The 12632-nt window shown below is 54.7% G+C and overlaps 1 protein-coding gene across 3 annotated transcripts in view; it reads right to left on the bottom strand.

Moving 5' to 3' along the window:
* TBX5 (T-box transcription factor 5) overlaps nt 1–12275 on the bottom strand; it is a 62326-nt gene extending 50051 nt beyond the window's left edge. The window contains exons 1-5 of one of the 3 annotated variants that reach the window (XM_004379048.1): nt 11630–12275; nt 7409–7593; nt 5619–5713; nt 3301–3420; nt 2171–2318 (exon numbers count right to left, since the gene is read on the bottom strand). In XM_004379048.1, the coding sequence (XP_004379105.1) occupies nt 2171–2318; nt 3301–3420; nt 5619–5713; nt 7409–7555 (510 nt within the window). In that variant the 5' untranslated portion in view covers nt 7556–7593; nt 11630–12275. Of the gene's footprint in view, nt 1–2170; nt 2319–3300; nt 3421–5618; nt 5714–7408; nt 7594–9241; nt 9372–11629 lie in introns of those variants that run through there. The other 2 variants (XM_004379049.1, XM_004379050.1) reach the window with 2 other exon arrangements.
* Nucleotides 12276–12632: the final 357 nt, after the last annotated feature.

The raw sequence follows: 12632 nt of genomic DNA, 5'->3' as shown, positions 1-12632 counted from the left end.
GACGATGTGGAGACATCGGCGCGAGGATCTAATGGCTCATAATTCCAGGAGGGAGGCTTCGAGTGAAAAGTTCGAGGTTTGGGGCCGCAATGCGTGGCGACTGGGTAGTCAGGTCAGCTCAGAGCACCTCACCCCCTTCAGGCTTGGAAGGGCCTGAAACCGGCAGGGATGGGAGCTCCCCAAATAGAGCTGGGTTAGGGGATGAGCACCTTCCCCAGGTGTCTTTCCTAGGGTCCCAGCCCAGCCCAACTCCAAAGGCACATCCAGAGCAGCGGCAGAGAGGCAGCTAGGAGCCGAAATGCGGCCAGAGGACGTCTCTTCCGGCCACTTACACCTAAGTTACAGGTTCAATACGGACAGGTACCCCACATGCCACCAGTCAGCCAATGCTTATGCAAGTCAGTGGTCCTTTCTGCACAGGGATGCACTGGCTAGAAGGACGCTGCTGGCAACTTGGTATAACAGGAAGGAGGCGCTGCATTTTCCCAGGAGCATCCTCTTGGCACCCTTGGGGTAGCACAAAAACAGAATGGGCCCTCTCCTCTCCCCCAGCTAAGCAGCAAGCAGCAGTTCAGCCTCCCGACCAGCCACAAGGTAAGACTGACAGACGCACCGATGAGGGCCACAAAGTCCTCCTCCCACCCCAGGCACCTTGGGCTCGGGGCATTGGCCCTGAGGCCCGGCTTTCACAGATTTCTTCCTTGTACTTTCACAAACCATCCCGCCTAGGGGTCAAATCCCTTGTCACCCAGCCCTCTCCTTTCCCTAATTTGGGGGCTGTTGCTTCTCTCTGGAAAGACCTGACAAGACAGGGAATCACTTCTGGAATCAGATTTAGTCTCAAATCCCTGTTCCCACCTACACACTGTATGACCTTGGGCAAGTCCCCTTTCCTGCCCCATTTACAAGGGCTGCGTGCTTTTGTCCCCACCCTGGGCTGATGCAAGGAGCAAATGCAAAGACGAATGGTCCTACATGGATAACGGGATCTTCAAGCTAAAGAGGTTTTACACATTGAATTCAAGGAGACAGTGCTCTGTCCTGATAATCAATTTTCTTCAAGAAAGTGATTTAGGAACATTTTCCAAAAATCAAACCAGCTAATTGCTGTTGACGAGCTAGCCCTCAACATTAAAATTTTTGGGAGGGTGTGAGGGGAGGCAGGCAAGATGGGACCCTAAAAGCTGTACATTCTCTCCCCTTGGGCGGGGGCTGCACACTTATCCTCACCCCCACACCAAGATGCACGCAGTTCCTGGGAGCGTCTCTCTTGAGGCCAATCCACACTCCAGGTTTGGGGCCCTGGTCCAGGTTTGCCTACTCTGGGCATGGTGGTGGGATGGGGGAGGCTGGAAGTTGGAGAAAATAGTATCAAGCTAAGAGGGGGCACAGGGAACAGAGTTCTTTTTGCATGGGTTGATGTAAAAGAGGGGACAGGTGACCTGGGGTCTCCCTCACAGCTGGTGCATCCCAATATTAAGGCAGGGTAGGAAGAAGGTAGGGAAGGCCTGTGACTCCCTCCTGGCGCAGCCTCTGTGTGGAGGCTATGATGACCATTTGTTGGCCTAGAGGGTCTGTGTTTTCTGTAGGGTTGAAAAGAGCCCTCCACCCCTAATCACAGATAGGGCTGGAGTGCAGACCGGATTTACAGGTCCCAGCATCTGACTGGAGTGGGCAGCCCAAGTCACCCCACGAGCCTCCCCCCTCAGCAGAGGGTCGGGGTGCTGGTAGCAGGGACACAGGCTGAGCCCCAGACCAGGAGAACCAAGTACCCTATCTCCAGCCACCAGAGGAACAGTGGATCACAGGGAGGATTGCCAAGGGACAGGCGTCTGAGTGGGAGAGAGGTGGAGACAGGGAGGGAGAAGGAAGCAGTAAGAAGAAAAAGTGAAGAGAAACCTGAATTCAAAGGTGAGAGGAATAAGAGAAAAAGGAAAGACAGAATTGAGAAAGGAGAGAGAAAAGGGAAAAGAAAGGAAGGCTAGATCAAGAAGGCAGAGAGAGAAAGAGACCAAGGCAGGGAAATGGAGCAAGGAAAAAGAGAAGGGCGGGCTCAAGGAACAAAGAGGAAAAAGAAAACATGGGAGAAGAAGGGAGAGGAAGAGGAGGCAGGGTCTAGAGAGAGAAGGCGTGGACCCGGCACCTGGGGAGGGCCATGCGCGGTACTTACGTGCCCAAACGGGTCCAGGTGGTTGTTGGTGAGTTTGAGTTTCTGGAAGGAGACAAGCTGCCGCATCCAATGTGCCCCGGTGGCCGGCGAGTCCGGGTGCACGTAGAGGCGGCCGGGCATGGCGGGCTCCGCTTTGCCGGTCACAGACCTAGACCAAGGAGAGGTGTGACCCGCCAGCCAGAGCAACCCAGAGTTAGGGTACCGCGGTGCGGCCGGCGACGGCTGCCGAGTACCGGCCGAGAATGATCTGGAAATGGCCTGACCGGGGGTCTCCTTCGGCATGTGCCTCCAGCAAATCCCAAGGGCCCTGTGGCGCCTGGCGCCGGTGTCCAAGCACCCCGCACCTGGTGCTTTTTTCTTCCACCAAATTCTTTCCCCCGGAAACCCTGGTGGCGTAGTGGTTAAGAGCTACGGCTGGTAACCAAAAGATTGGCAGTTCGAATCCAACAGGCTCTCCTTGGAAACTCTTTGGGGCAGTTCTACTGTCTCCTATAGGATCGCTATGAGTCGGAATCGACTGGACGGCAACAGGTTTGGGTTTTGGTTTAAGTCTTCCCCCAGCGCCAGGGGCGCGGCGGGGCCTCGCAGTTTCTAGCTGCATAGGAACAACCGGCGGGTTCCGGAACCCTGGTCGGGCTGAAAGTCTCCGAAAACTCCTTTAGGGCTTTCAAAGGGGACGTCTGCACTCCTGCAGCCACAAGAGCAATCTAATCGCTGAATGGGCCCCTCTCCTCTCTTGCCTGTTTAATTTAAATTCCACGGGCGATTTTGCAATTTCATAAAAAGGCGTCTTCAAAGTACGTAACTCATAAAAAAATAACTATAAACGGCTTTATGCCCTCAGAAATACCTCCAGCGCTTGGTAACAATACTCTTTTTTTTAAAACTCACAACCTGTAGGTGCAGCAATACGTGTAAGCACCTCACTTCCTCTGAGCCTCCGTTTTTTTCAATGGAAGCTAACGGCTGTTGTTCCTTCCTCTCGGAGTTGTCAGGAGGATGCAATAGATAGGCAGGCAAGGCCTCTAGCACACACTAGAAGCTCAAAACATGTTTACTGGTTGCATGAAAGGGGGTAGTTTGGTTTCCACCTTGCTCCCTGCCCTTCCCACCTGCCACTGGGGGCCTACCATTTATTATCTGCGAACTTGTATCTGTGGTCGTCCGCGGGAACAATGTCCATGAGGAGAATGTACTTCGTTTTGGGGTTAAGGCCAGTCACCTTCACTTTGTAGCTGGGAAACATCCGCCTAGCGAAGAGGGGGAGGGAAAGGGAGAAAGATGGAGAGACAGAGGGAGATTGATTATGTTAATGTCAATATTCTGAGAAGTGTGTCCATAAATTTTAATGAAAGAGGCGATTCTCTGCGGAACTTGGAAGAGAAACTGGTCCCCGCTCCACTGCTGTCAAGATCCATCCCGGGTTTCCCTTGAAGTTAAGGGCAGAAGAAGACAAAAGGATGAGAAAGAACAAGGCAGGCAAACGGGTGTATCTGGGAGGAAAATAGAAACCAGGAGGCAAGCGCTTTGAGAGAACTGATTTTGAAGAAGGCCTCACTCTTGCTCTTTTCAGAGCCAGGCACCTACTTTTTTTTTGCGGGGGGGGGGGCTTATTAGGTACAAAGCAGCCTCCTCGGCCCCGCCAGGTGTTTTTGTCCTTCCAGCGCTGCGGTGTCACGTGGACACCAAGATGTGCGCTCCCTGAGGACGCACGCGAGGCTTCAGATGCGTGGGTGCGCACCCGCCTCCTGTCCTGGCTTTGGTCCTCCAGAGGTGGGGGACCTGTGCTTCCAGGTACAGCTCAGTGGCTGACCTCTGCCAGGAGTCTCAAGCATAAGTTTCTTTCTAAATGCCCCAACTTCTCCAAGGAGCTTGGCACTCTTCCTTGGAGAGTTTAAACTCTTTGGCCCTCAGCAAAGGATTTGGTTTCAGAAAGACCTGGGCCCTAAACTAGGACCCGGTCCTTAGAAAGCTTGCCCGCGCAGCGGAACTGCGCTGCATCCGCGCCCTGTCCGCGCACAGGCGCCTCCAAATTCCCATCCCGCCTCTAGGCGGGCGCCCCAGAAAGCAAGGCTCCGCAAGGCTGGCCTGCGGCAGAAGGACAGACAGGTCTTGACTCACTCCGATGGCGGGAAGGGGTGCGTGGAGGCCTCTCCCCTCAAGCCACGGAACCCAAGCCTTACAGTGTTTATCTGCCAGGCGCGCCTGGAGGCGGAGGCGCAGGCGGCTTCGCAGGCCTTTTATAGTTAAATCCTCTCGGCTCAGGCTTGGGGGGAGCGAGGAGGAAGCACCAGCCTTGTCTTTCCTTCCTCGGCGAAGGGGGAAGAAGACCTCAATTCATTGGTGTAAACACACGCGCCTCCTAGCTCATCAGGCCTTGGGGCGGGGGAACGGGTGGGGGGAGCAGACATTGTTTAATTTCGAATAATAATAAATGTCACTGTTTCCAGTTTACTGCAGGAGCCTTCGGCTGAGACCAGCGGGCGTCTGGTGAGGCGGCTCCACCCTCCCCCTTCACACACCCGGTGGCTTGGGCACACACCCGGTGGCTTGGGCCTACCGGCCTTTCTCCCGAGCTTCAAACGCCTGCTCCGAGCGGACTCAGGGTTCTCAGCCTTTCGGGCTGAGGACCAGATAGGACAAGTAGGGATGTGGCGAGGCTGTCCCCAGGCCTGAGTGCACACGCACGCGCACACTCGCACACACAATTACAGAGCGGCACGACTCGGCCACCCCGCCCCCATCGCTCTAGCGTTTCGAGCTAAGACTCTTCGAGCTTTTAAGAGGAACTCTGGGGTGAGTGTCTTGGCGAAGCTGCCGTGTTTATCGGTGTCTGTATATAGAGCCCGGCCGAGCCCCGGTTCAGTTTCAAAGGCTTCGCCTGCTTTCTATAAACAATGAAAGAGGTAGCGAATACATTCAACGATTCGGAATTTGGCCATCGGGTGGGACCCTGGAACCGCTCCAAGGTCACGGAGGGTGGGGGGCGGCGGCAAAGAATCAAGTCGGATACCCGCTGAAACCCAAAGCCGGTGGCATCTCCAGGTCTTCTCTGTACCTCTGGATTTTCCCTTTCTCCTCCCCCCACTCCCTTCTCTCTTTCTCTCATTACTAATCCGTCCAGATAGCGTGGCCTCCCGAGCTCTTTATTCTTCCTATATACGAGGTGGAAGAAATGCCCAGTTTCCGGAGTTGAGCGTTTGGTATTTACCCCACCTGCTTGAGATCAATGGAGAACTCTCCTGTGCCTTTCTAAGGAGAAATGGGTCAAACAAAATGTTCTCTCCCCCTCCCTACTCGGTTCTCTTCTTTCTCTCTGTTTCCTCTCCTTTCCCCCTTCTGCTTTGCTTTTCGCACCCATCCACCTTCATTTTCTCATTTTCGTCTCTCCCACAGTGTCCCTGTGCCCCCTCCACGGAAGTGACCACCTCCACGGAAGTGACCTCACCTTCCAGCCTTGGTTATTATCATTTCTGTGCCCACTTCATGGAATTTCAGCCACAGCTCTCGTTCGTGGAGAAATACCTTGATCCCTTCCATGCCCTGTAGGGAGGACAGAAAAGTCAGACCCAGACAAAGGGGGACAGCCGAGGGCCTTCCCTCCCGGGTGGGAGAGCCCCAATCTCCCTGAAAACACAGATTGCTGCTCCTTCCTCCCTTTGGAGTGGTGTGGACTGGAAGGCTGCTAACTGGCCCAGCCCTGCAAGGCAAGGCCAGAGGCAGCCTCTGCCTCAGAGTCCCTGTGTCTGCTCAGCCTGGGAGGAGGTCTGCAACAACTACTTGATGTCCCAGGGGTACTGTCCTCCTAAGCCACCCACAGAATGCTAGATTGTAATTCCCTCCATCATCCAGGGTGCTCTGGAATGCCCATGGGGAAGATGGGGCTGAGAAAAACACCAGGCCAGTTTCAATTCTCTTTAGTTGAGAAGCAGGGGGTAAAAAAAAAATCTCCATCTAGAAAAACACTCACTCAGGATATCTTATGTAGACATCCAGATGCCCTTACAGATGTGCAAATACTGTATACACGCTTGTTCATTCACCACAGTGTGTGCAAATATGAGCATCTGTGAAATCTTTTAAAAAATTAAAAATATTTATATACCGTAATAGGGACTTGCAGCCCAGTACAAAATTAATTCTCAATAGTTATCCTAAAAAGCCTTCATGCCCTCCTCTATCCAGCTCCATTCACTCCGAGTTGTTTTGCTTATGGGGCACTAGGGGAAGCCATTTAACTATTCCACTTTCAAATAAAAGTTATTTTACAAAACCGATGCACAAAACATTATATACAACGTCTCCGTTTTGAAATAGTGTCTAACAGCCTAATAAGTGGATTTACTTTTCCTTTTTAAAAAAAACTGTACGTTTCCCAAATGTGTGCCCACGCTCTCTCAGCTTCTATACAAATATACACACATTTTCCTGAGGCCTGAAGGGCAAAGAGAGAGAACAGGAAACAGCCAGGAAGGACATCGTATTTCCCACCAATGAAAGTTTTTCGCTATATCCAAGTACCTCTTCTGGTCAATTCATCCCACTTAGCGCCATCTGACACCCTATCTAAAAATCATCAGCGTCTACAAGGGCACCCCTGAGCTCCAAGTATGTGGGAGTTGAGGGGGCAGAGTGTGCGGGAGGCTCCACGCTCTCCTCCGCCCAGCGCCCAGCCAGGCGAGCCCGCGGCTCATCGGTCCTCCCCACGCAGCCCCGCGCGCTCCCAGCCGCCGGGGAGGATGTGCCAGCCGGCTAGGCCCCAACTGCAAGACAAATGGTGCGCCGCACAGGGCTGGGCCACGGCGCGGAGGAGGCGGGTGCAGGCGAAGGCTACGAAAGATCTGAAGAGGGGTCAAACCATCGCTCACGCCGACCTGAAGCGGCCGTTGACCCGGCCCTTAATGAGCTGCTCAGGGCCGAGTCTACACCGAGAGCCGCAGGAAGGGAATTACCCGGGGGATTGTTAGCGAGCCCCAAATAGCCGGATAATTGAGGTTTCTCTAAAAAAATTAAATGTCTCTCCCAAATCCCCTTGCCATCAGAATAATTGTTACAATAAGGTAGATTTGGTATTGGTTTTGGTAAGGGAGGGCGGAGAACAGTGGGCTTGGGTGGGTATAAAAATAAAAGGAGATAATAATAGGCCAGGAGCTTCCTCCCCCACCCCTCAGGAGGGGCTGCGCTCTGCCACAGGCTTAGGTATCTGCAGAAGGAAACCAAGGCGCAAGGTCTTCTTACCTGCTGGGTGAAGGCGGCCTGCGGGGACGACGGGGACTTGCTGGGGGCCCCTAGCGCGCTCTCAGGTTTTGAGTCACAGGGCAAGTCCTTTGAATCTGGCTCCAGAGGTGTGTGCGCCAGGCCAAAGCCCTCGTCTGCGTCGGCCATAGTGCGCCCGGGGCCCTGTGCCCGCACCGAGTTCTGCTCTGAGGGCAGGGAGAAGAGAGACAGAGAAAGGGTTGGAGAGCTCGGTTCTAGCGACCGGAGAGAGCGGTTTGGCCCCGGCTTACCAGCGACCAGTACCTCCGTCCTCTGCTAAAGGAGGCTGAGGAAGGGCCTGTTACTATTATCATTACTACTATTTTATGACCACGCACAACCTTTTGCAAAAGCCCCGCGTCAGACCCGGAGGAGGCAAGGCCCGCATCGCTGCTGCGCAGGCTCCCGGTGATAAGCGAGCTGCCCGTCAAATATGTCTGGACTTCTGAAAGAGCCAGTAAAGATAAGGCGTCGGTATTTTTGGAAACCACTGGGTACGAACCAAACACAACACAAAACAAAAACCCAATGTCCTTTGGAGATTTTTTTTTCTTCTTCTTCGAATTACAGGAGGCCATCGGAGCTCGCTTTATTAAACCCGGCTAGAGGAGTGTTTTTCTGTAGGAGGCTAAATGCCTGAAATAACCCGCCTCTTGCAAAACCAAAAACGTACAGGGGAAAGATGTGTGGTGTCGGAGACCCGGTGCAAAAGAGAATGAGCGTTCATCGTTCATCAGTTACAGGCCTTAAAGTTAAGTCCTTTAAAATTAAAAGCCCTCCCTTTCCCCCAACCTTAAGCAAGACAGGTTAAAAATTAAAATCAGCCAAACAGAAGGCCGGCGAGGAAATGAAAACGTCCTTGCAGAAGATCGGCAGGAGACGCGCGTCTGGCCCGCGCTCTGCAGCCGGCTGGGGCTGCGCGTTCTCTCTGCTTCCTAGGCTAAGTCTGGGGCGGGCATTTTGTGGAGCAGCCAGGCGCGGGGGAGCTTCTCGGAGTTTCGGCCTGGCCTGCTTCACTGGGGCTGCAGAGCCCAAGCTAGGGGGTGGTAGGAGAAAATCGGGTCTCAGATAAATGCTACCTGGATCCGATGCAACGCGTAGAACTGCCGGGGTTTGCGGTCACCCGGAGTTGGAATACGCCAAATAACAGCTACAGAAATGTTTAAGCCTGGATGAGCTTGCCTTGTCTTTGATCTCCTTCCAATCTCCTCCACGTTTCCAAGTAGGGATTTTCCCTACTTAAACCCCGGGAAGACTGGGAACAGACTGCAAGGGAAGGTCCCCCAAATCTTAGCGGTCGCCTAAGAGAAAGGCTGGATCCCGCCCCCCGATTCTGGAGACCCAGAAATGGGGCCAAGGAGAAGGCCATCTTCTGCGGCCCGAGAGTCAGGCAGCTTGCCTCACCTCGACTTGGGGCTTGGGGAGGCGGTGACCAGAGCCCCGCACTCTGTTGGCCAAAAAAAAAAAAAGCGGGGGCTAGCGCCCCCACATGAGCTCCCATTCACTGCTGGCCCCAGGGAAACTCCCACCCCGCGCCCTTGCCAGAATCCCGGGGAGCTCGGGACTGGCGAGGGCGAAATAGATGCGGGTGACAGAACCAGGCCGCGCGTTCTACAAACCTCCACTCTGCTCGCCCAACCGCGGCCGCCTCCCGGCTCCACGCGCCGTGGAGCTCCGGGCCGCCCGAAAGCTCTGCCAGCCAGGCACCCCCAGAATCCAGGACCAGGCTGGAGTACCCCCATTCGCGCCTCCCGCAGCCGACCCGGCGGGCGGGTTCCATCCCGAGCCTCCCGCGCCAGCTGCGGGGCGGGTTACCTCACTCGGTGAAGACGGCGCATTCACCGCATCCACGCTTGCTCCTAGCAGGGAAGCCGGCGGCGAGGCGGGGGCGCGGGCATGGTGGCTGCCGGGTTATGCGGGGGACTGCTGGCCGGGGCTAGCGGCTACTGCTGCGTACAAAGGAACACCCACAGCTGGAGCCTCCGCGGCCACTGCCCACCTCCAACACACCTCCTCTGCGCTCGCGCTCCCTAAATACTTCCAAGTGGTCAGGCGCCAGAAAGGCTCCAAAGGACGCAAAACAGCAGCCTCCGGGACACCCGCAACGGCAGAATCTCAGTGACCCCCTCCTCACTTGCACGCCCAGCGAGGGAAAGTTGGGAGACGGTAGGAAGCGGTGGGAATGGTCGAAGTCGTTTCTGAACGCCGCTTTCAGGGTTAAAGTTCTGGAATCCGAGATCGCGGTAAGAGGCTCTCTCTCTCTCACACACACACGCACTCTCTCTCTCTTTCTCTCTCTCTGTCTCTGTCTCTCTCTCTCTGTCTCTGTCTCTCTCTCTCTCTCTCTCTCTCTCTCTCTCTCGCTCTCTGAGCAATACAAGCGGACTCAGCTGAGCGCAGTGACGCTGGGCTGCCTAATGTTTGCAAAGTACTGAAATCGCCTGTACAACTAGCTCGGAGCTCGGACTGCACGCAGCCTCTCTCTCATTTCTCTCTTCTTCCCTCCCCCCCCCCCCCCCCGCCCCGTTCCCACCAGATTTCCCTAACACTCAAACCACAACGCGACTCAAAAACCCAGACCTCAAGATCACCCCCTCCTGCCCACCCCCTTCCCCACCTCCATCCATCTCCGCTTCTCGGAGCGCGCTGTGGCTGCAAAAAATTCTGCACAAATCATCGCAAACCCGGTCGGCTTCTGCCGGGGAAGTGATCTCGGTGACGCGGGCTGTGCAGTAAGCGGAGTCTGAACGCACTACGTGTACACGCACACCACATACATACATACACACACACACACACACACACACACACAGTGCGCCTCGGCTGCCTCGCCCGCATTCTCTCTGCAGCGCTGACCTCCCGGCGGAGAGCAGCGTGACCCTGCCTGGCGGAGCCGCGCCACCCTGACCGGCGCTGGCCGCCCTGACATCTCCCTCCTCCCCACTCATCACCCCGACTCTCAGCGACTCTGGGGTGAAGGCGGGGTGAAGGTGCGTTTGGATGGAGGCCTGAGATCAAAGACGCCCAGAAATCGCGGTGCGCCCTCCCCAACCCTCCCCCGTGTCCGGCCACCAGACCTCCTGGGTTCGAGCTGTATACAAGGCAGTGCCTGAATATATGAAAATAACCAAACAGTCATTGGGGGCTGCCTGGAGTTTTCATCTCCACTTGTCTCCTCTCCCCGCCCTCCCCCTCCCTGAAACGTATTTTGAGGGTCGAGTTGAAGAGGTCAATAGAAGCGTAAACACACGATCTGTAGCGTCTCCGCCAGAGCAGAGCCAGACTCGAGCGCCACGTATTGGGGATCCGGGTTGGAATAAATGTCAGGGGTCCCATTCTGTGGCCCACCCTTGCCTCCTGTACCCCATCTCCCGGTTCCTTTCCAGGGCCCTTTAGGGACTCTGACCTGCAGACCAACATCTGGGTAGAGGGATGGAGGGAGAGAAATGCCCCCGAGATCAGCAGCCGCCTCCTATAACCCTGTGGCCGCTCCCGCTAAAATCGCAGGCCAGGCCTGGCACATTGCGGCAGAATTCCAAAGTAGATTGTCCAACACTGAACAGTGGCACAACCTGGGAGAAACCCAGCCAGCGTTTGGCTACAGTTTTCCCCCACTCCACCCTCCAGGTTTGTTTTCCAACAGACCTTTGCCAAGGCAGTTTATTTATTCGGAGAGACACCCTCACCCTTCTACAATGTCAGCTCGGCGGCCTTTGGGCTTGCTATCAATGCAGAGTCCGGCCTGCAACAGAAAACAAACGTGGCTTCGGGACCCTGGATCCGGGCGTATATGGTGCAGGGAGGGAAAATCTACAAAAATCTCTCCAATCCCTTTAAATTCTCAGAGATTTGCGGATAAAATAAATTCCCATAAATAATCTTCAGCCCCTCCCGAGAGGGAAAAGTGGACTCCTCCAAGTAATTGTCCAGCCAGTTTCGCTTAGTTGTTGAAGCGCGCACGGTGCGGACTGGTGTCGGCCACCAAGCGCAATCGGAATTTTTAAACCTCGCGGGTTTAAAACCACTCTTGCCAGTTGACAAGCAAGGACAAAACGCGAGAGAATACATACATTATTTCGATCCTGAGAAGCAGCAACCAGGACGGGAAATTCAGGAGGGCCGAGTTGGGGCGGCAATCAAGGGCCACAGCAAGCGAAGTGCGGAGAGAAAACCCCCTCCCTTAGCTCGCCAGGCGACACTCACCTCCAAAAAAGCCCACCTCTTCTTTCCAGAGCAGAAGCCAAGAGTGGCACCTCGCTGGGGAGGGGGGTGTTCAGGTGAAGAGATTGGAAAGGAACCCCTTAAAAAGATCCTTTTTGGGCCAGGCCTCTTTCCAGGATCTGTCAAGACAAGCCCGTACCTCCCAGCTGGAAGTTGGTTTGTGGTCTCCGACAAATTAAATATTACTGTTTATTACCAGGCATACCCCAATAAAATAAAGAGTCAACCAGGCGATACGGACTATCTCACCAGCCGCTGCACCTATAGGACTTGGAGACGTCACGAGTCACGCAACTGGCCCGCGCACTGTCTTGCTCGACTGGGGGGCAGCGGCGGGAGGTTCACGTCTCTGCGTGTTGCCTATCAGTCCCGGGTAAGCACATCGACAAGTCCCGGACGCCTCGGCCCAGGAATAAATAAAGAAATAAACAAACCCTGCGCTCTCCGGGGAAATGGGGGTGGCGAATATCAGACACTAACAGACCCAAGATCAATTTTCTTAGGGAGGGAGGGGGAGGGGACTTTGGGGGGAGGGGAGGTAGAAGCCCACCTCAGCCGTCGATTGGGAAGAAATCAAGTTTTTGTGTTTTTTTTTCCCCTGGAGAAACGAGGTCTCTTGCAGAAAGCAAGAGATTATTCTTATTATTTAAACGTTATTTCTTCCGAGAAAGCGCTCTTGGTAAATGAGCATTTTGGCGCCTCCGTAGCTAGTTCTATTTGGGACGCGATAGTTCGGTCTCCTGCTTGCAGACCTGTGCAGAAGTAAATACTTAGTTATTGCTCCGAGGGAGAAAGGCAGTTGCCTGAAAAGTTTCTTGCTAAGAGAAAGGCCATCCTTCGAATGTTCCATTAGCTGGGTCCCGGGCTGCTCTTGTACCAGCGTGGCCCCGCGGGGGTGGGGTGCGAGTGGGTGGTGTGGGGGGGGGGGGGGGGAGAGGCATAATTTCTGCAGAGAAAAATTTCAGCGCGGCGGCCCGCAGATAAA

The sequence above is a fragment of the Trichechus manatus genome, unplaced genomic scaffold, assembly GCF_000243295.1.
Source record: "Trichechus manatus latirostris isolate Lorelei unplaced genomic scaffold, TriManLat1.0 scaffold00061, whole genome shotgun sequence".
NCBI lineage: Eukaryota > Metazoa > Chordata > Mammalia > Sirenia > Trichechidae > Trichechus > Trichechus manatus.
This window is presented reverse-complemented; position numbering and strand designations above follow the sequence as displayed.